This window comes from Dendropsophus ebraccatus, chromosome 2 (genome assembly GCF_027789765.1).
Source record: "Dendropsophus ebraccatus isolate aDenEbr1 chromosome 2, aDenEbr1.pat, whole genome shotgun sequence".
Lineage (NCBI taxonomy): Eukaryota > Metazoa > Chordata > Amphibia > Anura > Hylidae > Dendropsophus > Dendropsophus ebraccatus.
This window is the reverse complement of record NC_091455.1, coordinates 175026661-175052245: the sequence shown is the minus strand read 5'-3', so window position 1 is coordinate 175052245 and position 25585 is coordinate 175026661. Positions and strand designations below refer to the sequence as shown.

Genomic DNA, 25585 nt, shown 5'->3' with positions numbered 1-25585 from the left:
TGGTTTGCAATTAAGCTCCATTCACTTCAATAGAACTGAGCAGCAAAACCCCGTCCAAGCCGGAGACAAGAGTAGGGCTGTCTCTGGAAGAAAGTGGCCATGTTTTTGTAGTGCTGGATAACCCATTTAAATGGTCAAATACTCATACTTTACCCCTGGTCACATGCCCCTCTATGAGCAGCTCTTCTAACGGTCCTTGTACACAAACCGATATGAAATTGATTGATACTAACAGGGTTGTAGAAGATATGGACAAATTTTTTGAGGTTAATAAGGGTTCGGCAGACCCGCAAGTCGTTTGGGATACCTCTAAAGCTTATCTAAGGGGACTTTTGATAGGGCAAGTTTGTGGTGCTAGGAAGAAGCTTAGAGAAAGGGAAGAGTCCCTTAGGCGTGAAGCACTAATAGCTGAAAAACTATATATAGAATCAGAGACGACAGTAGCTAAAGCCAGATGGTTGGGTGCCACGCAAGATCTTAGTCAGTTTACGAGGGAGAAAATCCTGAACCAGCTCAGATTTAAGGGTGCATATCACTACTCGCAAGGAGGGAAACCGGGGAAACTATTGGCCTCCCTGGTAAAAGGGAAAGATTCTAAGAAGATGGTAGTAGAAATTAAAAACCAAGAGGGATCAATGGTGAGAGATCTCGAAGGAATAACAGAGGTGTTTGCGGGATTTTACAAGGAGCTTTACAGATCTAGGTGGCAGGAAGGCTTGGATTTAGATGATTACTTTTCTATTTTAGAAATGCCCAAATTACTGGAAGAGCAGAAACAATGGTTAGATCGACCCATTGAAATAGAGGAACTGCAAGAAACACTTAGAGGTATGCCATTAGGGAAAACTCCAGGACCAGATGGTCTCCCGTCTGAAGTTCTAAAGGCAACAGATAGGGCTGTGCTGTCCCAATTCCAAGAGATGTTATGCAATGCATATGTTAGAGGGTACCTTCCTGAGTCCATGTATGATGCAGACATAGTTTTAATCCCTAAGCCTGATAAAGACTTAGCTGAGCCAGAATCGTACAGACCCATAGCGTTGATAAATACAGATATGAAGTTATTATCAAAACTTCTGGCTAATAGGCTGATGAGGGTTATTACTTCTCTTGTTGGGAGGGATCAATCGGGTTTTGTCCCAGGGAGGTCCACTCACGATAATATCAGGAGAACATTTGTGAACATACAGGTGGGGCGAATGGGAGGGGGCCACTCCATACTCTCTTTGGACGCCGCAAAAGCGTTTGACAGTGTGGAGTGGCCCTTCCTATGGAGGACACTAAAAGAATTTGGGGTTGGGGAGGTATTTCTTAGATGGATGCAAATAATATACTGTAGGCCGAGGGCTAGGGTTACAGTAAATGGATGCTCGTCAGAGAGTTTTTGTTTGGCCAGGGGGACTAGGCAGGGTTGTCCCCTTTCCCCCCTGCTCTTTGCCCTGGTAATGGAGCCATTTGCTAGAAGTATAAATATAAATGGAAGGATAGAGGGCTTTGGGGCCGGGGGGAAGGGGGACAAAATAGCCCTATTCGCTGATGATATTTTGTTGTTTTTGGGGAACACCGAAATAGGCTTGGAGGAGGTGATGGGTGAGTTGTGTAGATTCGGCCAATTATCCGGTTTAATTATTAACTGGGGGAAATCAGTTTTGCTGCCTTTGGATGCTAAAGTTAGGGTGAAGTCCCACACTGATCTTAAAATATTGAATCCAGATGGTGTATTCAAATATCTTGGAGTATGGATAGCGGCAGATCCAAGTAGATTTAAACATCTAAACGTACAACCGAGACTAAAAAAGATGAAGCAACAGATTGATATATGGAGTAAGTTACCCTTGTCCAGGGCAGACAAAGTGGGTTTAATAAAGATGATTTGGCTCCCGCAGTTGAACTATATTTTGGGGGGGTCTCCCGTCTGGATAGACAGAAGAACCTTTAAGAAAATAGATGGGCTGTTAAACGAGCTTATATGGAACAGGAAAAGGGTGCGACTAAAATTGGAGACTCTTGAGCTGTCAGAGGAGAAGGGGGGGTTGGCAGTACCGGATTTTTTTGGTTATTTTATTGCCTCTAATTTAGCCTGGTTGGTAAACTGGAGGGGGGTAGAATTTCTGGAAAGGTGGGTAGTTGATCAAAAAGGCTGCGCAGACGATATCTTTGAAGTTCTAGAGATGAAATTGAAAGAAAGATACCCGAGGTACTCGACGTATAAACTGGCTGTTAAAGTGTGGGAAGTAGTGAAAAAAGGTGATAGAAAGGAAGGGATGTATTCATTTACCCCGATGTGGTGTAATAGTCAGTTTCCAGAAATTGTAAAAATACCCGATCCGGGATACTGGATCAAGAGAGGGTTAAAATATGCTTACCAGTTTTTCACAAATGGAAGTTTTAAGTCATATGATGAGTTAACTATAAGTTTTTCGACACCACTATGTTACTTAAGGTTTTTGCAGGTGAAGGATGCAGTTAGAAATACGGATTTAAGTGTGTGCTGGAATGTGATAATTTCAGAAGGTTTAGCACAAATATTGGAAACAGGTAGTAGAGTTAAGGGTAAGATCACTAAATTGTATAAGGTTTATGAGAATTTTATTAAGAAGAATGGTGATATAGTTTCACAAAAGAAATGGGCAAAGGTGATTGGTGATAGAGACCAGGCCTTCTGGTCAAGGGTATATGGTAATGCGCGAAATTATATCACTGATAAGAAAAATATGGTGTTGCAATTTTTCTGTATTCATAGATTATATTATTCACCAAAGGATATTAATAAATGGAAAAGAGGAAATTTGGTCAGCTGTTGTAAGTGTGGAGCTGAAAATGTATCACTAGAACACTGTTGGTGGGAATGCGAAGTTGTAAATAAATTTTGGATAGAGGTTTTTTTAATTTTATCACGTTTATTTGACCTGGTAATTAATGATGAGTATATTTGTGCAATCCTCGGAGTATTTGAAGATCAGCATATGTCTAAATGTACCAAAATGATAATCTATAATCTTATCTTAGCAGCCCGAGTAATTATCCTTCGGAACTGGATATCACCTAAGCCCTTAATAATTGCAGAATGGCAAGAACTAAGTAATACAATCTTAAAAAATGAGTTATGGCACAATATCTATATAAAGAAAAAAAGAGATGGGAAATTAAAGGAAATTGTGGAGCACTGGGAGAAATACTGGAGTGGGAGGAACTTTTAGTTAATTAAATGTTGGGGTTTTTTTGTTTTTTTTGGGGGGTCGGCCTGCTGAGAGGGGGTGGGGAGGGTATAGGGAGGGAAGGGTACTGAGTTATGGTAAAAATAATTATCTTTTGTTTTATCTTTTGGAGGCCCAAACTAAGAAGGGGCGAATTTAGGGATTTAAGGATTAAGAAGTGTAACCTGTGAGGTACTCTTAGGACGCCCATGTGACTGATATAATTAAGTTGGGATGAATGGAGTGTGGGTGAATGGGGCGGCAGAGTGGCTACGTTTGCGCTTGTCCTCGGGGCGGGGCGGGGAGGGGGGGACGGATAGATCCTTCATATGGTTATGTTATATAAAAGTAGGCGGGAAGTCAACGGTAGTTGGGCGGTAAGAAGTTGATCTAGTAGCCGTCTGATGTTCTAAGGGTATAAACAAGAATAAGCCTCATGTGTGTACACAAACCGATATGGGGCCGAGCAAGGAGGCAAGCGAGGGATGCCTTTAGAAGACACAACATATTAAGTGCCAAACAATTCCTATGAGACATTTACATAGAGAGATGTTTTACCACCAACACAAGAAGATGCATTTTCCCGCTCCTCAGCTGATCTCTGACACTTTTACACAGGATGATTAATCAGCCCAGGAGTGTTTCTAGCAACGATCGGTACCATTTAACAATTATATACAACTATAAATTTGATGCCTATCATTGCCAGTATCACCTATAGCCTATATATGAGCATCCATTTGTTGCAGGGATGTGAAACCTTTGGCCCTCCAGCTGGGGCAATATTACAATTACCATCAAGTTTGGATAGCCAAAGCTTTGGCTGGGCAGGCATGATGGTAAATTGTAGTTTTGAAGCAGTTGGAGGGCCACAGGCTCCCCAAAACAGGTTTAATAGGCGTGTCATAATACGGCTGGGTTCACACTACTTTTTTGCAGTCCATTTAATGTAGACGTTTTATTTAAATAAAAAAAAAACAGATGCAAAATCGTATGCAACTGTGTGCAATCTATTTGGATACATTTTTCCATTGACCTCCATTGATCCTGTAATGAGAAAGCTAATGTTCGTTTTTGCGTTCGTTTTTTCCTCCTCATGTTTAAAAGGCCCTAGCACTTGTATTTTTTCTAACACATTTTATTTTATGGGGGGGGGGGGGGGGGGGGGGGGGTTACGCCGTTGGTAAAAATGACATGGTATCTATGTTCCCTTAAGTTGGTACAATTAAAACGATGTGCTGCAGACCAGATCAATAGAATACAGAGCTGGGATCAGCGCCATAATAGCCACGGTCCCAGGCTGCAGATAGTAGTCGTGATCGCGGCAGTTCAGAGCGGGGTTGCGACGCGGCCCCCCTCTGAACCCCCCTAGCAACGAGATAGCATAAATATCCACCATCCATAGTTAAAGAGTTTTTTTTTTTTGCAGAAATCAATAGTCCAGGCGATTTTAAGAAACTTTGTAATTGGGTTTATTAGCCAAAAATTAATTTTTATCATGAAAAAGCAGTTTGAAGCTCTCCCCCCTGTCTTTATTGTTCTCCTATGGAGAGAGGGAAATAAAACACCAAAACAGGACAACAAAGTGTTAATCTACAAATACATCACAGCTATCTCCTCTGACAGTCAGCACTGACCTCTCAGTACAGTTTTACCCAGCTCAGTGTTGTGTAATCCTTTGTTCTCAGCTCTCAGCTGCCAGCTAACTGCCTCCTCCCCCCTCCCCTCTCTATAGAACAGACAGGGTACGTCTGATGCAACAAGTCACAATTTCCTAATTTTTTGCAGTGGATGACAGAAAGGAGAGGAGGGAGGGACCTGGGAAAAGTCTTTTTAAATGCAGATAATGGCATATTTGTCTAATAAACCCAATTACAAAGTTTCTTAAAATCGCCAGGACTACTGATTTCTGCAAAAAAAAATTCACGACAGTGACTCTTTAAGGGGTTAAAACGGATCAAAATGGGTGCATTTTTTTAGCGTATACAAAAAAAAGTGGTTCACTACCTTAATGTGTAAGTTAAAACTAACCATTTAAAAGCGGATTCTTAAACAGCGGTGAGCTGTTGCATTTTTCTGTGTTTTTGTGTGTTTGCCATTTTAGCCATAGCAACATGCTCCTACCTAGTGTGAATGGTGTTGTCTTTTTTTTCTGTGTTCCAGATGGGGGAGTGGCTGCCTCTACTTGGTCGTGCACTCCACCTGTCTCACCCAGGTGGTGTAATTACTTTTGCCAGTATAAGACGGATCTTGCATGCCCAGAGCATTGGCGTATTACAGGCCATAGTACAGTGTAGGACTCCCCCGTGTATGAGGCCATCTTAATGTGGTGGGGTAGATTACACCGTTTGCAAATGGTAACCAAGAGCCTCATTGTTTTTGTGGGAATTTTTTTGGGCAGCTGGGGGGGCAACTTTTAACTATTTTCATGTCTGTAGTGGGCCTGTATCTTGCCATTGCGGTGAGCTGTTGCATTTTTCTGTGTTTTTGTTTATTAGGGGATGTTTTTTTTTTTAATTAATAAAAACACTTTTCATATTAGAAGTCGTTCCCCCCCCCCCCCCCGGGGGACTTCTAATATAACTACACTGATCTCTCATAGAGATCAGTGTAGTATACGTAATACAGCACCGATCAATTAGATTGGCGTTTAGAATACAGAGCCGAAATCTGCGCCATAATAGCCACGGTCCCGGGCTGCAGATAGCAGTCGGGATCGCGGCAGTTCAGAGCGGGGTAGCGACGCGGCCCCCCTCTGAACTCCCTTAGCGACAAGATAGCATATATATACGTCATCCGTCGTTAAAGGTTTAAAAAAAAGAAAAAAAAAGGATCAAAATGGATGCCTTTTTTAGCTTATAAAAAAACACGTAGTTCACCACCTTTATGTGTACGCTAAAAGTAACCATTTAACAATGGATACGTTAAACTGATAGGGAAAACACAATGTGAACCCAGCCCATATAGGATAAAGCATATAGTTAAATAGCCAGAAGCCAGAAATGCATGTGAACGCAGCCTATATCAGATAAAGCATATAGTAAAAAAGTCAGGAACTCAGTGCGAGCCCAGCCTGTATCGGATAAAGCGAATGGTAAAATAGAAGACAGAAATGCAGTGTGAACGCAGCCTTTGAATACAGTGTTCCGAAAGTTTACATTTAAATCTCCCCGACACTGTTAGCAGAAATAGATAAACAACAATTTGTCCTCTACTGCCAGGCGGACGCTTCCTAAACTAAAAGGACAAAAAATGTTCCATTTCACTTTAAAGACATAAATTGTATTATTTCACATCCCATATTCTCTACCACAGCTTACACTTTCAGATATATATAGCTACAAATCCCCACTTTTAAAGTATTAAAACACTAAGCAATTCCTCCCACAGTCTGTACTGAATGTACAAATACATTTGAAGATTTGTTGTCTTTTAATTGGATTTTTCCTCTACTTTACTTCCCAAATGGAGACAGTAAAATCTCTTGCACGTCAGACTACATATTAATTGCCATCTCATGGAGTCACTGGTTTCATCTCCCAAAATATAACAGTCTAACAAGGAGTGTAAATAGGTCACTAAATCTTATAACTTTCTAAAAAGGCTAAAACTTTATATGACAACCATGGCTTTCCGGTGTCCTGAATGGTCACCACCTACAGTGATCACCCAACTCCATAGTGCATTTAGTTAAAACAGTCCTTCTCAAACTCTCTACTGGAGCCGATCGACAGACAAAATGATGTCTGGGCCTCATCAGACTGACCAAGAGGATGCTGGGGCTTCACCATCTACGGTGGAGGTCCAAGCAAATATAAAAATCTATAGCTCTGTCTATCCTTTATGTGTCTCCTAATCTCTGTACAACATTAAATAAGTGCATAATGACTCCATAATGTTCCTAAACCAGAGATTGTTGACGCCAGGAAAAGGACTGGGCAGCTTATAGTCACCTTCGTGAAACTTGCCTCCCCAGCTGTGCCTCGCCAACAACTAGGGGGCACCTCACTGGTGAAGCCCGCCCCACAGTTTAAAGGAGAAGTCCGGCCTCCATGGTTTTCATTTAAATGGCAGGAGCAAAGAGGAAAATCACAATAAGTACTAAGGGCCTTATTACGGGACGGTTATCGTTCAAAAAATCGTTACATTGTTCGTATTTAACCTATAATCGTTTCGTGTAATAGCAGACAACGATTAAACGACCAATGAGAAATCGTTGTTTGTGTGATAGAATTCGGACCTATTTTTATCGTTTGATCGTTCGCACATCCTTCGGTGTAAGAAAAAGTCATAGCTGAAATGTGCGCAATAGTGATAACACAACCACCGCAAGAACGATTATAAGTAACGATCATCGTTCTGTGAATTGGGCCAACGATTTCGAGTTGTTTGCCATAGAGGTCGTTTGAGATCGTTTATCGTTAGTCATCAAAAAATCGCTTGATGTTATAGTACCCTAACTCACCTCTCCCAGTGCCTTTTCAGCGCCAGACCGACAATCCGGGACCTCCACCGGGCTCTTGGATCTCCTGCACTGCAGATGTCGCGACCCAGCTGATGGACTTGCCACTGTGGCAGGACACCACTCCAGTCACTGATTGGTTTAACGGGCTGTCATCACAACACATGGGGAAAATGCCTTGTGGTCCCGGAGTCGGTCACGGAGTGGATCGCAGGCACAAGGAAAGGTAAGTAAGGACTGGTTGTTATGTTTGCCCCTGCCAGCTGTTAAATTTCAGCCAGGGATGGACTTCTCCTTTAAGAAGCACTGAAGTTAACTGTACTCAAGCACATTATTGGCTGGGACATGGAGATTGTTAGACAACATGGAAGTGTTAAGCCGATGATTGGTAAAGCTCAACAAATCCCACACTTCCTGCAATAAATCCTGGAGTTGGCAAACTGACCTGGCGGCTCCCCAGCTTTGAGGAGCAACTGCTTGTACTTCGAGATGGGGACAACATCTTCTGTGAGACTGCAAGGTTCCTTTCTTCCCCCATATTAATATTCTGTTCTTAACTCAGGAAATGTAACAGAGACTCCCGGTAATTTTCTTATATACAGGCCGGAGAACACAAGATAAACTCAATTGCTTATTCATCTTCTGTAGTGTGCACGCATTCCTCCAGCTCCTGTGGAGATAAAAAGAACAAACTACAAGTCACTAACCAGTAACCAGTTTTGTTTCTTACCCATTGTTTCGGTACTTCTAATGTCCTTATAAATACAATAAAGCAATTCTAGTGTCACATGAGCACATTTTTGTTTATATGGTATTCTTTTAACTCCTTAATGGCCCACCTGTTTGCAGTCCTAATGGCCAAACGTTTTATTCGTTTTCAGTAATCCCGCCATTGTTTTTTAGGGATTCGTTTTTATAGAGTTTATTGTGCAGTATAGAAAAAACAACCTTAAAGGGAACCAATCACGCCAAAAATCCATCTTAAGATAAGGAAACGTGCTGGCACATCACCCAGCACGTTTCCTAAACATCCCCCTGTAACCTCCGTGCCCCCCTCCATCAGTCAGTAATCTTACTTTGAAGAAGTCCCGTGCTGTATGTAAATTTCTGGCAAGTAGTCACGGTGGGCGGATTTAGTCAAGGTGGGCAGAATCAGTCACAGGTCCTGGGCGTCTGTAATGGCTGTAATCACGGCCAGAGGGGTGTGCTTGAGGTCTGCCTTCCATCCACGTGACCCGGCGGCTTGCGTTTCACGTCGGCGCTGAAATCCTCCGCACGCAGCACAGACGTCTTCTGTAGTCCACACATGCGCAGTGCGGCGAGAGACGCCGCCGACGTGAACCGCAAGCCTCCGGGTCACGTGGATGGAAGGCAGACCTCAAGAAGACCTCAAGGTCCGCTCAGCCAGTCAACAGCTATGACCGCTGACTTGCTGAGCAGGCCTGATCACATCACATCCCAGGTCCCCACTGAGACCTAACAGCGGGCCCCAGCGCTGGAGCCAGAGAGGTAAGTGCATCTTGTTATGTTCAGCCACCTCCTGGCTGTTTTGGAAAAATAAGTCTGTGCCCCCACTTCCCCTTTAAGTGCATTGGTAATGTAGGTACCAGTGACGCATGCAAATTACTATCAGAGAAACGTAAACAAACGCAACAATTCCGAGTCGAACCCGAACTTTCGGCATTTGATTAGCGGTGGCTGCTGAACTTGGATAAAGCCCTAAGGCTATGTGAAAATCATGGATATAGTCATTGGCTGTATTCATGTTTTTCAGACAACCTTAGAGCTTTATCCAAGTTCAGCAGCCCCAGCTAATCGAATACCGAGAGTTCAGGTTCGGATCGACTCAAACCCGAACCCGGTTCGCTCATCTCTAATGCTTAGTCATTTTTCTCTGCAGTCTGTGGGTCTCTAACTGAAAGCTAAAACGGACACCTATCTGGGTAGAGTCACCAAAGCTATGTACACAGTACAGATGGTAAATTACAACCAGCTCCTGCAACAATACAGAACAGCGCGGTCTCCTCATCCGTATTAATTAGCTGAGCCGATAATAAAGCCGGTGTCGGTACATATGTTATTTCCAGATCTGCATGCCTAAGGTTGCCTGATAAAAAAAAATATAAGAAGCATGGCTATAAATAGTAGGAGCCTGGGGAAATATTAATAGAAATTTTAAATTGAGAGCCAAAAGGCAGAAGCTGAAGAAAAAGCCCTAGCCACGGGATATCAGTGTGGGAACCCATTGCCATGGAGATTAAACAAGGTTTGTAAAGAGAGTCTGTAAAAATAGATTACCTGGAAGAGTGTACAGCGAGTGCTGAGGAATTCAGACAGAACAACAAGGAGTGTACAAGGAGGAACTGGCCTGATAAGGACACTGAAGACGGGGAAGGGTAACAGGAATCCCAAGAACAAAACATAATGTGACCGATCATAAGGCGCCATAATATTACGATAAAAATAGAAAGACCACATCATCAAAAATCGGCAAAAACTGTCAAGACCTTAGTTGATCAAAATTAGTAGTAGGGTGGTAGATGAATCACCAAATATTAACAAGGGCTGCAACAGGATTAGGCTATTTTTACACTGTTTCCACAGTGTCTGTTTACCGTGTGTGTCTAAAACAGTGCCACACCTGTCCACAGGTTGTGTGTGTGGTATAGCAGCTCAGTCCTGTTGATGTTAAAGAAATCTTGTTATCATTTTAATGCCGGTTTCACATTTGGCAGTTTTTTGGGGGGGGTTTGGAAACTGCCACTGCAGTTTTTGTGCCTGAACCAGAAAATGATCCAACAGGAAAGAGAAGTACAATCCTCCCTTTATATATTCCATCCCATTTGAACCCACTTCTGTCTTTGGCACAAAAACTGTAATGGCAGTAAAATAAATAAATAAAAAATATGCCATGTGTAAATCCAGCATCATGCTGTTTCAACCATGAGTTATAAGAGAAACAGATTGCTGAACTCAGGGAGACCAGCAACACCACCAGACCACCGCCGGCTGCTAGTGAAAGCGCTCAATGCAGTGAAGTCCTAGGTGCATTGCCCCCTGGGAAACATGAATATGCAAAAGAGGAGCCCGTGGAGCCTCATTGAAGAGTCTCAAAACACAGGAGTAACCAGATATCCCTCCGGGAAGGACCCAGCCAAGGGGCAGCTCCTGTTAGGAAACCACCAAAACCATGAGTTATAGGGGTGGTCCTGGGAGGCTTCTTTCTGCAACCTTATTTGATAAGATGTTTTCCTGTTGAAGTATAAGGAGAGAACTATCAATCAAAGGCAAAGGAATGGAGAAAAACTACCAGAGACTGCCCTGTTGACTCTTGGCTCAGGCAGCATGACTAGCTAAGGCAGTTTACAGCTGCAGCTATTGAGTGGCTTAACAGGCAATCCCTACATGGTCCCCAAGTCACAGGAAAATGCCAAGAGGGCCAAAAACTGCCGTGCTTTTTTTTTTTTTTTTTTTTAAATAAAAAAAAGTTGTGTGAAATCAGTTTAAAGGGGTTCTATAACTCTAAGTGACTAAAGTTTATAGAGAGAGCTAATTTTGTAATAATTAAAGGGGTACGTACTACGGCGACATCTATCGTTAAGATCAACTGGTGTCAGAAAGTTATATAGATTTGCAATTTACTTCGATTTTTCCAGTACTTCCCAGTACTGCAGGAAGTGGTGTATTCTTTCCAGTCTGAAACAGCACTCTCTGCTGCCACCTGTCTGTGACAGGAACTGTCCAGATCAATAGCAAATCCCCTTAGAAAACATCTACTGCTTTGGACAGTTCCTTTAACTCTCCCTTGCCGGACTCTATAGAGCTTGTGTAAAGCCCCTATTCCACAGGTCGTTTAGAGGAGCAAACGAGCGCTCTCAGCGCTCGTTTGCTCCTCGTTCCCCGCTCGCTGCCGCCGCTATTCATCGCGGCTGCAGCGAGCGGGTGAGTGCGGGAGGGGGCGGCGGGGAGCTGCCCGGGTGATCGCTGATCGTCCGGGCAGCCCATAGGATATAGCAGCGTCTGCTGCCGATGCTCCTATTCAACGGAGCGACGGCAGCAGATCGCTGCTATATCAGTCGCTTGTTTTTCAACATGTTGAAAAACAAGCGACTGCAACGATCAGCCGACATGAACAATGTCGGCTGATCGTTGCACTCTATTCCACCGGACGATTATCGTCCGTAGCGGCCGATATCGGCCGAATACGAACTATAATCGTTCCGTGGAATAGGGCCTTAAGACATAGGTCAGACTTTGTGAAATTAAAACCAGAGTTACACAAAGGCAAAATAGCTGGATTTCTGCGCATACTGAGACTTTCTGGGTATTTTTTTCTCTCACAGCAGTAGATCTAGGACATTTTCCTAGAATGGTTTTTATTAACAGGAAACCATTGTGTTCGTATGCTCCACATCTGTGAATGTGGCAACACGGAGTCTGAACGTAGCGTGAAGCAGGCCAAAGGCCTAAAGCACTACACTGCTCCCTATCTGTATCAGGGTTGACCAAGTTCTCACACACATCCTCTGCTATGGTGTTTCTGCTATGGTGTTATTTCCTGTTGCTTTTCTCTATTCATACACTGCTTTCAATATCCTTCTAGTTTACATGTCAGAGATGAGGCCTAGCTACCTAATAACTAAAACCGAGCAACCACAATGCTATCACATACAAAAACACTGCAGAATTCTGTATGTGACAGGAGGAAACATTGAGTATTTACAAAGATATTTTAACTTCTTAGGCTGGGTTTCCCTTTATCAGTTGCATCCGTTTCAGTTTCTTTTTTTCAGAAACTGAACACAACTGACGCCGGCTTTCTATTCTTTTTTCCATCAGTGTGCAGGCCGTATGGCAGAACGCTGCAAGACAAGTTCTGACGTGTGGTGTGTTTGGCGATCCGGCAGCACCATTAGCATGCCAGAGGCTTTAAACTGTCTCACTGAAGTGAATGAGATTAGGTCAAAGATGCCCTTCCCTCAGGCGTGAAACGCCACCAGATCGCCTGACTAATATAAACCTGGCCTAAGTAGTAAAAGAACCAGCATTGAAGATCCTCTACACCAGTGTTTATCAACTTGATGTGGTGCAGATTGCGGGGGGAACATGGGATGTGTTAAATATAAATAAAAAAAAGTATTAACTTTTGGTTCCAGCAAGTCACTGAATGCTAGCATTGTTATCATTCAGTAATGTCCCAGAGCGTCAATAAACAGGGCTCCTGAGGACACCCACCTTCCTTCCCCCAGCAGCGCACATCTCCCATTCTGGCCCAATAACAGTGAATAAATGGTGGTGACTGGTGAGGAAAGGAAGAAGAGAGGGCACATAGTCTCAGGAGCGGGACTTTCTGGTCCCTAGCTCCAAACCCACCCTCCTCCAGCCCTTCCCACCGCGACAGTCCTTCCGTGCCACCGCACAGTACATTTCAGCTGCCACCATCTCCTCCTCCCTGCAGGAAGAACACCTGGCTGCAGAGGGCAAACCTGGGTACTAAGGGCAATTCTAGCGGCAGTGGGCATATATACCTGGCTACATGGGGGCATACCTGGCTACAAGGGGAATATGTAGCTATAGAAGGCATACCTAGCTACACTGGGCAAATCTGGCTGAACATATTATACATACCTGGCTAGAAGGGGCAAATCCAACTGCAGGGGGATATAACTGGCTACAAAGGGCAAATCTGGCTGCAGGTAACATACCTGACTACAAGGGGCATATATCCCTGGCTACAAGGGGCATAGCTGGCTGCAGAGGGCATCTATATCTACAAGGGGCAAAACTGGCGAAGGAGGCATACCTGGCTACAAGAGGCAAACCTGGCAGCACAGGGCATACCTAGCTACAAGGGCAAAATCTGGCTGCAGAGGGCATACCTGACTACAAGGGGCATATCTGGCTATAGGGGGGCGTACCTGATTGCAGAGGGCATACCTGGGCATACCATGTTTATTGATCCTGTGATTTCCATAATTACATGGAATTCTTCTTTGTGAGAAAGCTGACAACCTTTATACGTGGGGCCTGGAATAATTACATAACTTAAAGGGAAGAATATTTAGCATATATATGTAGTTGTCCTTTAGTCCACAGATCCCCTGCCTATTCTCTGCACACTCCATAGCCTTTCCTAATATCAAGTATGATTTAGATACCAATTTCCCATTAGAAATACAAGTTCCTGTTCATTATCCTCAGTGCAGAATGGTAGATGCGGACAGGAGCTGATCATATATTATGTTATGGCACGTCCTATGTACAGAGAATGCTGCTATGTGTGCCAGCCTGATCCTAGCTCCGTACGTCATAGGTGTAGAGATGAGATAAGGCATGTCGCCATGTCAGACAAACTGGTAAATGTAAATGGAAGTTAAATAGGATTAGCAGGTTGGTTAGAGCTTCCCCTGTGAGCTCATCCTCTGAAGCTTCAGATCAGAATAATTGCCTCCCATATATATATATCCTGTATCCGCTGCAAGAAAAGAGAAAGCGAGAACTTTTAAAAGGACGAAGCCCAGCAGATTTATCAGGATTTATTTCTCCCTTAGGGGAGATTCATTGTTCCATACACAGTTCTTTCTATTTTCCTCTGATGAAATCTAGGGCTATTTTTGGGAAGAAATAAAAGGATGTAAATGAATAAAAACATGGGCATGTGAATTTAATGTGGAGAGCAGACATACAAAACTAGAACAAACTTGTTACCATACAATTGTCTCAAAAGGTGGATGGCCAAGTGATTCCCTTTAGAAAGTCACAATGATGGATTGTGACCATCAAATAGAATGGATCCATTAGGGGTACAAAGTGTCTACACAGGTATTGTAGTGTTGTTAGTAAGGCTGGGTTCACACTACGTTATTGCAATCCGTTTTTCTAATCTGTTTTTTGTAACAACAAAAAAAGGAAGAAAAAAAACAGATGCAATTTTGTGCATCCGTTTTGATCCGTTTTTCCATTGACTTCCATTATTAAAAAAAAACAAACGGATTAAAACAAATCCAGTTTGTTTTTTTTATGATGGAAATTAATGGAAAAACGGATGCACACAAAAACATGGAGAAAGAAGACCCTTTAAGAGGCCAAGAACTACATAGCGGTTATGATGGTTCTATGGGAAAGGAAAGCTTATAGCCAGCAATGTCCCATCTTGGATGGCAAAACTTCAGTTTAGCAGTATGTGTTGTGGATACTATCTATAAAGGTCACTGGCTTTGGGCTCACCTGTTTATCAGCATTCTTATACAAAAATCCTATCTAGATATAGACAAGTAATGCGTCATCTGCAATTGTCTAAGTATTGCTGATTGTATCTCCTAATGAAATACAAGTTTATTTATGGCAACAATTATGTTCACATCGTACTAGCTGTGCCCTGGGCATGGCGTTACAAACAGGATAAAAGACATCACCTGGCTCTATTGTACAGTACACAGCACCTGGAGGATAGTTCATAGAGGTCAGTTAATTGGTTATACAAGTGTCATCACTTTTCACTATTTCACAGACACTAGTGTACTATTGTTTGCTCACGGTAATGACAATAATTATAAAAAAAACCAAAACAAAAACAAAGGAACAATTACCTTCCTTTTCTTTTAGCTATCCTCTCCCAATTAAATGTATTTCTGAACTACAAAATCTAGGAGGACTCTGAATCAATATACTGTATATTCTGACATGACCATGATATAAACATCATTCCAGACCTTAAGAAAGCCCAGGCTCTATAGTGCTGAGAGATCACTTCTTGGCTGCTATATAGTGGGTTTCACTTTTGGTCTCCTTGCTGGGTTCTTAAGGAAATGGCTCACAAGCAGACATTCACAAACCTAAAGCTACCATGATTTTAATGCCCAAATGGTGCTGTGATTAGTTACATCACATAAAACTACCCAACAGATCCCCCTGGATGGAGAATATGGCGCCATAAGGAGTGGTACATAGCCTGTATGGTAGTGCACGGATGCTGTACATCTCTTTACTACATGAGCTCTGCGGCTGGGTTTACACTTGCCTAATACCAATGCACGGCATAGATATTATTGTTGTACCTCTTGAATCGATCATGAGACCCAAGTTGAGAGACGTCAGTTCACATCACCAGACCTGCCAGTCAGGCCAAACTTTGGACTGCAGTATGAACGCAAAAATGCTTTTCTTTTCAAGCCTGACAGAAACCGCAAAGTAGTGTATGTCTTTTGTGTATTACTACACCACTATCCTTTATTGCTTAGGGTGGGTTCACACTGCGTTTTTGTAATCCGTTTAACGGATCCGTTTTAACGGTCAAAAAAGTAGTGTCAACAGAACTTTATTGTGCGTAAAAAAAAACGCATTTGTTTTGATCCATTTTTTTTTATAATGGAAGTCAATGGAAAAACGGATCAAAAACGGATGCACACAAATGCAGCCGTTTTTTGCAAAAAACGGATCAGTTAAACGGATTCTGAAAACGCAGTGTGAACCTAGCCTTAGATGGCTATATGTATATGTCAGCGCTATCAGTTTCCAGATCACAAGCAGCAGTCTATACTTACCAGCCATGCTGCTTCTGATCTGACATCTCCAGTCCTTGTGCCGACTCTATCTTCAGGCCCCGCCTTCTCCAGCTGTCAGTCATTCCGGAGGAGGCGGGGTCTGCTCATCAGTGTCCAACCCCTATCAATCTTATATTAGTTACCAGTCACCTTAGACTAGTACTTGGCTTGGAGGCAGCTCACTGCTGCAGAAACCTTCCTCTGCCATTTTGTCTTCATTGTAGAATAGGATCACATCCATGGATGATATGTTTCTGGAGTTTCAAGTTAAGCTCATATTCTGTTAATACATGTGAAACTGTAATACACCAAAGAATTAGGATATATGATCTGTAATACTTTATAGGGGACAACACCTACTAGTTGTCTTTGATGACCTTCTAAATTGTGTTTATACGGCTAGTAAGAGTACTTTCAGACTAGTGTTACATTTTTACAGAAGCCAAGCAGATGTTGTGGATTTGTTTTACAGGGAATCAGATTGGTTTTTCAGCTTTATGTTTTTTACAAAAAAAAAAAACTGAAGAAACGAGAGACGATGTGAGAAAAGATGTGCACAGGGCGTTACCAGCAGTCTGGTTTTAAGATAATTTGCTGCAAATTATTTCTATCATTTTAGTTCTTGAAAATGTGTCATCCGAAACCACACAGGATTTCCCTGCAGATGACTTACTAAGAATACCCTAAATACCTGCGTAACAACAAGGCTAGTAGTAACACTTTCACTACTGTCAAACAACCAGATCAGGAGGAAGGTGCCAGGACAATTCTGAGGCCCCAAAAGACACATGTACAACATACAAAAAGAAAAGAAAACAGACAAGTATGCAACCTCAACCTAATTTTTTCAAAAACTTTCCTTTAGGGTACAAACACACGTAACGTATCTGCAGCAGATTTCTCAATATGAATTCGCAGGGAAATCCACTGCGGATACCTGCCTATGCACTTCAATGTGCTGACATACTCACAGCGATTGTCATCCCGCTGCCAATATGTCAAAGTCAGCGCTCTTTACCCCCGCGGCACGGGTACATACATCACCGGGTCCCCGGCTTCCTTTAGGGGGCTCCCGGCACTCAGCCAATCAGTTCTCTGCGGCGGGGCAGAGAAATCCACTGTGGATACGTTACATGTGTTTGTACCCTTAAAGATACTTTGTGAGTAGGTTTATGCTGCCCCATCTAAGGGTAGCATAAACTAGTCACAAAGAAGCTAAACAGAACAGTGTATCACTTACAATGTTATGTGCAGCTGATTCAGCATTTATGTCACTAGTTTATGCTGCCCTCATTTAAGGCAGATTCCCTTTAAGGCCATGTTCACACAATGTAAGTTCTGTACTAATCACGGCCTTGATTGGTACGGAATCTATGTTATGCTGCATGCCGAGGGAATCCCGGCCGGAGTGTATACACATTGGCCGGGATCCCTAGCGGCGCTGTAGAAAACTGACATGTCAGTTTTCTGCGGCCGCTATTCATTGAATAGCGGCCGCAGAAATCCCTGTCAGTGCACACAATGGAGTGAGCAAATCCGACCGCATGCTCCATAGTGTGCAGTGGGGAGTTCTGATGCGGGCGCGCACGGATGCGCCTGCATCAGAACTAAGTGGCGCTAGAGATCATCCGGCCGGTACTGCAGTACCGGCCGGGATGATCTTTTATTAGACCAGACGTTCCCGGAACGGCCGGTCTCATGCCAAATGTGAACATAGCCTAAGGGTCCTATTTCATGGGCCGAGGAGGGCCCGATCAACGATGTAAACGAGCGCCGATCTGCTAGATCGCCTCTCGTTTACTGGGTCTATTCCACGGCCTGATGATCGTTGAGCGCGGGCTGCAGGGACATCGTTACCGATGTCCTTGCAGCAAACATTACCTGTCAGGGCTTCTCCTCCGCTGACAGGCCACTCAGCCAATCACAGGCCGCGGGTGTCCCGGCCTGTGATTGGCTGAGCACTCCGTCAGCTGACAGGCCATTCTGAAGCTAGAGCGGGCAGGACCCGGGTAGGAAGACGAAGAGGAGGAGAAGCCCTGACAGGTAATGTATGCTGCTGCTTCTCAAATCGTTGGTCGCCCGTTGTGCACCGCTATTCAACCATAGCAATGCGCGGTGGGGGAACAATGACTTTAGGTCTGGCCCTAAATGAACGATCAGCCGATGACACGATCATCGGCTGATCGATCTCTCTTTTTCACCAGGCGATAATCGGCCGAATGGGGCCAATTCGGCCAATTATCCTTACTGTGGAATAGGACCCTAAGACTGCAAACTATCCCTGCAGAGAGTGTACAGATAAGATAAAAGGTACTAGTCATAAACATGGATTGTTGTGGGGTGCGAAATAACCTGTATATAACAAATCAATGAGAACTATCTAGAATGTCAAACACATGGCAACTTATAGAGACATGCTCTCCTTAAAGCAGTCTTGTCAGAAGGCTATCTGAAACTGGTCTCCAAGAAAAGTTATGATGCATAGCTACACATTTCTTCAACAGGGGCCACTATAGGAGAAAAAAGGGATTACATGATGGTAATGGTAATGAGTCCTTCAGAAGGGGAGTTGCTATTTGCCATGTGCAGAGGTCTCAGGTCTGTAATGTTCTTACATTTTTACCAATGCAATTACCTAAATTCCCTTATTAGGTCTACGGTCAGTATTGCCGTAGGATGAAATTAAAGCAATGACGTCCTTCTCTATTTGCATAAATGTTTAGAGAACAAGAGCAAATTAAATATGAAAAAGGTTCCTGAAAGTACTTCCTGATTGCAATGCTATGCATATACATATAGGCAATGCTTGAGAATGTTGACATTGAATGAGCTGAAATATCGCATGGGGAAAATAAATCCATATTTTTCTTCAATTTTAGAGTGCTGTAGTTGTTTTGCACGCACACACACATACACACACATACACACACACACGCAGTAAGAGTAATAATCACCAGTAAATCCCCTAACCAGCATTTAGCTGACCCCATCCGTAGTTCTTGGAAAGTACTGTTAGTCATACTTTACCCGTCACCAAACTACTCTATTTGACTAAAATCAAAAGGTCACTAGTTCTAAGCATTGAGAATAAAGAAACTCACCTCTCATAGGTCTTTCACACCGAGAACTGACTTTTACTCTAACTTGAATGTTGTTGCCTAGGAATATGTGAATGCACAGAAGTATACACCCAATATATGCTGTAATGTGTCAGAAGTGGCATCATGTTACAGAGTGTTAGTGACAATACACAGCTTCCTGGATTCTGTACAGTCACATATCATGTAAAAAAAGAACTGAATTATCATTGTATGAGAGATCAAAGCAGAACTAGGGAATGATTTGTGGCTAACCTAACGCGGCATGCATAGTTCTCTGGATTTACTAACATCCTAAAATTCTTTGTTACCAACTTCACTTTTCTCCACTTACATTTGAAGTGAAGTTCCACTTTTATGTCCCACAGGGGATGTCTCGCACTGTCTCTCCACTGACTGGATAGCATATACGGTATGTACATTTGTACTGTGTTACACTTCCAAAGCTTCCTTTCTCCTATTACTTATCCTGCGTGTCAGCCGTCACTGTAGCTCTCGCCTTCGATTAGTCAACTCGGAATGAATTGAGAGATAGCTGCTGCACAGACGTTCTTTTAAAGTGTGCTTAAAAGGCAAGGAATGGTGAAACCACAGATAAAACCCTAAAACAATGGGAAGAATATATTTTAAGAATAAAAAGCATTTATCATTAGCTGGTTGGGATTACAATCCAGGACATTCTGTCAGAATTGCTTTTAGCGTGTTCTTCCAGTACAGTAACAGACTGTACGATTTGGGCATTTACAACATAAATGTACTCATTGTAACCAACTAAAGTAATATCCAATTGACTCTGATCATAAATTTGAATTTTTTTTTTTTGTAAATTTAGAACTGGAGTCGTCCAGTGGTGGGAATGAAAAAGACAATACGCATCACAGACTGGTGGGATTTAGCCTGCTCAGCCAATTATTGATTGCAGCGGTGCGGTGTCCCGCCCCAGTCACTGACTGGCTGGGTCGTGACACGGCTGGAGGAGAGCTCAGAAGGCCTACTGGGAGCCACAGGACAGGTCTACAGGACTATAACTACTTTTTTATTTCCCCACCTCCACCCTCTGCCTGTAATGAATTTTTATGGTCTGTCAGTTCAGTCAGGCCGCTCCGAAGCTGCTGCGTCGCAGGACCCGGGGAGTTAAAGAAGACCTGCAGCCTGGTGAGGTAAAGTATGAAACAAGGGCTGCATGGACATCGGTAACAATGTCCCTGCAGCCCTCGCTAAACGATTGTTGGGCCGTGGAATAGGCCCAGTAAATCGTCGCTCGTTTACATTGTTGATCGGGCCCTAGTCGGCCCGTGGAATACCACCCTTACACTGGAGCCTGTCTCCTGCCCACACAGAACTGTGTGATGCACCAACAAAGGGGGTTCAACAGCAGCATGGTCTATAATCCAGTGGGCTTACTAAGGTGAAGCGCATACACCTCAGACTGTCAACAAACCCACAATTGATCGGTTCATATCCAATAAAGTCGAAAGTCTGAAAGCATCCAGGTAGAGTAAGCCACTTCAGAATTTAGTTTTTTTTATCCAAGTGTAGTGCCACGTTTCGACCCAGCCGGGTGAAATGTTTAATATAGGCCCAGCCGTGTCGAAACATAGCACTAAATATGAAAGAAAAGTCTGAAGTATTTTATTTTTTTTTTAACAAGGCCACCCAGAGTTTTCTGTGCACCGTGTATTCTGCAGTTTGCAGTATTTTAGGTAGAGTACGCCTGAGGTTTATTTTGAATTCTTTTCACATTTCTTTACCAATTTACATAAATCTTGAAGAAAAAGCGGAGTGGACAGACTGCTTAGGTAAACGTTATAGTGGCTGTGTATCATATGCGTTGGGATAGGTCCTGGCGTATGCGTTAAATATATCCATAGAATTTCACATGCAGGCATCTGCGCTTCTACATTGGACTGGATCCAATTAAAAATTAAAAAAAAAAAGTAAACCATGATATAGATAGATTTTTTTTAAACATGGTGAGGCCCTATGTATGGTAGATGCCATGCATGAGGAAGGAGGAGCCCCATTCTCCGAAACAGCGCGGCGGGAGGCCAGAGTGTTCAGTGAGCATATGTCAGCCTGTGAGAATTATGCTGTGATATACTCAGAAATAATTGGCAACAAGATGAAGCTTTGTGTGAGTATGTGTTTTTTTCTCAATAGAGCGACACGTTATCAATGAAGACATTGCTACATGAGAACGTAATATCGTATTGCACGTATAACAAGTGATTTGGCCACACTTTTTTTCTGCGTGATAGACTGTTGCTATTACGCATCCATGGAGTCCGGATTGTGTGGAACTGGAGTTCCTTTAGTAAGTGCGGTGTTGGTTGTTTTTGAACAGATGCCACAAGTGATATCAGTTATAGGTTTATGTTGGAAGTACAGTGGTACCTCGGTTCTCGAACTTAATTGGTTCCGGAAGGCAGTTTGAAAACCGAGCAGTGTCTTCCCATAGGAAATAAGGTAAATGTGATTAATTAGTTCCAGCAACCAACAATAATTACCTACAATACTCATTTATTACACTGATAAGTGCTCAGTATAATCACTACAGTACAGTACAGAACAGCACTATACTGTACAGGACATTAAACATAAGAAATGTTCATTAGAACCAGCAATTATAGTACAGTAGTCACCAACTCCTCACCCATCCTACTGTATAGCGTCCCCCCCCATCCAAACACTGTAATGTATGGGAGATGGTGGTGCACTGCCTGTACTACTACTGCACTGTATATGCACTCCAGCAGTCTTATACAGCACTGTACTGTATGTAAAGCCTCACCACTGCTTAACTCGCCAGGTACAACCCACCATCCACCCTCGCAAAAACGTTCGAAAAACGTTCAAAAACCGAGCAAAGTTTGAATTCCAAACACTACTTCTCGGTAAATTTTCGTTTGAATACCAAGCAGTTCGAGCTCCAAAGCTTTCGAAAACCGAGGTATTACTGTATATGCTTTAAATCCCTGAGAAGAAAGTGTGAAATCCACTTACACCTGTTGCCTTAGAGACAACATTGGTCACTGTGTCACAGCCGCCCTGCATCTCCTCTTTGCATTTGAATGTAAACAAATGCTTTGGTTACAGCAACATCCCATAGCCATCTAGTCTTATTTTTAAACACAGTTTTTAAAGTGAAACTGGCTCAGCAACCAATCAGATTCCACCTTTAATTTTCCAAAGAGTCTGTGAGGAATAAAAGGAGGAATCTGATTGGTTGCTAGGGGCAACTGAGCCAGTTTCACTTTACACCATGTTTAATAAATCTCCCTCAATGGGGGAGATTTATCAAACTGGTGTAAAGTAGAATGGTCTTAGTTGCCCCTAGCAACCAATCAGATTCCACCTTTCATTTTTCAAAGAATCTGTGATGAATTAAAGGTAGAATCTGATTGGTTGCTAGGGGCAACTAAGACAATTCTACTTTACACCTGTTTGATAAATCTCCCCCAAAGTTCATATTAGGTTTGTAATATACATGTTAAATGTATTGTGGCTTTAGAACAGTCTTAGGGTAGCTTCACACATACCGAATCGCAGCCTTAATAACGTTGCGAGTCAGCTAGGTCCTGGCAGATCACTTTCACTACATACACGCAGCGGTCGTTCAGTATGTAATTCTGCCGGCCGCTTAACCCCTTCAGCTGCCGCCTGGCTCCTGCTCCGCTCCCTCGCTGTATACATTACCTGTCCTCGCTGCACGGGGTCCCGGCGTACTGCTCTTCCGCCCAGCCAATCAGTGTGTTGCCCTGCCGCAGCCACTGATTGGCCGGGCGGGAGAGCAGTACGCCGGGACCCCGTGCAGCGAGGACAGGTAATGTATACAGAGCGGGAGCGGAGCAGGAGCCGGGCGGCAGCTGAAGGGGTTAAGCGACCGGCAGAATTACATACACGCAGCGGTCGTTCAGACCTCTGTGTGTATGTAGTGAAAGTGATCTGCCAGGACCTAGCCGATTCGCAGCGTTATTAACGCTGCGAGTCAGTACATGTGAAGCTACCCTTACAGTGTAGCTCCCAGGCCATAAAGTCCTCGTGCAATACCATTCAGACAATGCTAATGGTATCTAGGTCAGTGAATTGACAGTTTGTATAAATTCAGTTTATGGGTTGGTCAATAAAATCTATTTAAACTTTGTATGCCCCATATCGACACCACACACAGATCAGGGTTATGGATTGGATGCCGCTGAAGAATTTGTGAAGAATCTATATATGCAAATATATTTTCTTGTAATTTGCAACTATTTTATGACTCTGTTTCTGACTTACACCTTGTTTTTCCACATTAAATTCCCACATAAAGATAGAGTATGACAAACTGATCTGCGAGGGTCTAACTGCTGTGACCCCCCCACCAATGAGAACAAAGGAAACTGTCCCCAAATTAACACAGCTCACTTGGAGTGCTTTGCACTTTCACCATGTTCAGCAGCCCCATATAGAATGGATGGAGTGCTGGCCATACACTTTATTCATTTAATTTTGTTCCCATTCTGAGGACTGGTAGGGGTAGCAGCAGTTGGCCCCCACTAACCAGCTTATTATACCCAAGATAATGTAATCAGATAAAGTACCCCTTAAAGTGGAAATGCTCAGAAGTAAGAAACAAGATATACACCTAGGGTGCCTTTACACAGAGAGATTTATCTGCCAGAAATGGATTTGGAATGAGAAATCTCAGTCTTTCCTTTATGACCTGTCCCTTGTTTTAAGTCTGTTTCTGGCTTTGGCTTTAAAAATCTGTCAGATAAATCTCTCTATGTAAAGGCACCCTTATGCTTTAGCTTTGGCTGTCCAGGCATGATGGGAGTTGTAGTTTTGCAACAACTGGAGAGCCAAGGTTCCCTACCCCTGTCTCATACTATAGATAGATAATTGGATATACGGTAACACCATGGTATCTGAAAATGTGAATGGTAACAACCACTGTTCGTATACAGAAAGAAGAATGATCGGCAAACTATACACAACTTCCATCTCCCAGCAGCCATATAGACAACGTGTCAACAGGAATCTCCTATTCACTCCTAAATGACAGACACAAAATTCTAATAATTCCTTGAAATCCTTATCTTGATGTAATGTGCAATAAAACCTTATTCTAATACAAGCCATGTGAAGAAAAGACAGACACTCTATTATACAGCCCTGACTGAGCTATAAATATGACACTATACAGCTTGCCCGTTGGCACTAAAGTGAACCTGTCAGCAAGATTATCCTGCTGTAACCACAGGTAGATGGATTTAGTGACGAGAGCCCCCCTTCTATTTACCATGCTTTATGATGTAGTGTTTCAGAGAACACAGTTGTAACACAAGATTACATTTTGAGCCCTATGCATGTGGTTCCGCAGCTGCAGCCACCTATTCACATTATTGTACATTTCTGACACCATAGATATCACAGCAGAACTTCATGCCGCGATACATCCACCTCTGTACTGTACTCCCTCGGTCCTCTTCCTAGGGTATGAGCTTCTGTTTGCCAGCGTGTGCCCAAACACTCATTTTCAGATTAATGTCTAGCTGTCAAAGTCTTTACAAATACCCTACTTCAACTACGGTATCTTCCTGTGCCTGAATAAGATCACTTTGGTCCCTGTTCTCTGCATCTGCGACCTATGCATACTAACCCAGTTAGTTCCCTTATTATGTTCTTAAAGGGGTTTATCCAGCGAAAATCTTTTTCTTTTAAATCAACTGGTTTCAGACTTGTAGTTTACTTCTATGTAAAAATCTCATGTCTTCCCATGCCTATCAGCTTCTGTATGTGCTGCATATTGTGGTATATTCTTTCCAGTCTGACACAGCGCTCTCTGCTGACATCTCTGTCCGAGACAGGAACTATCCAGAGCAGCAGCAAATCCCTATAGGAAACCTTCTAGAAAACCCTAGAAACAGTTCCTGTCTCGGACAGTTATATAACAGGTAGCTGACATGTCCATATGACTCTAAGGCTATTCCTCCAATGGCCTTCATTTTAAAGCTACATAATGGCGGTATTATGCAAATGAGGGCCATCAATTTTTAGGTTTTTAGATCTGAGATATGTTATTTACCAGAGGTGTCAAACTCAGGCCCTCCAGCTGTTGCAAAACTACAATTCCCATCATGCCTGGACAGCGGAACCTTTAGCTAGTTTTGCAACAACTGGAGGGGCTAAGTTCGACACTTGTGTTATTTACAAAGCAACGGCTACACAAGATGGCTGTGCTAAAAAATGGACATCCTCACTTTGTCGGAAACTTTATTGCTTGAGAGGTGAGCAGAAGTG

The 25585-nt window shown here is 43.0% G+C and overlaps 1 protein-coding gene across 5 annotated transcripts in view; it reads right to left on the bottom strand.

The window, feature by feature from the left end:
• The window catches only part of OSBPL3 (oxysterol binding protein like 3), a 157032-nt gene that overhangs the window by 67183 nt on the left and 64264 nt on the right, over positions 1-25585 (bottom strand). For 4 of the 5 annotated variants that reach the window (XM_069958770.1, XM_069958774.1, XM_069958771.1 and 1 more), the window contains one exon: positions 8105-8329. In XM_069958770.1, coding sequence (XP_069814871.1) covers positions 8105-8197 — 93 coding nt within the window. In that variant the 5' untranslated portion in view covers positions 8198-8329. Of the gene's footprint in view, positions 1-8104; positions 8330-22839; positions 22862-25585 lie in introns of those variants that run through there. The other variant, XM_069958773.1, reaches the window with a different exon arrangement.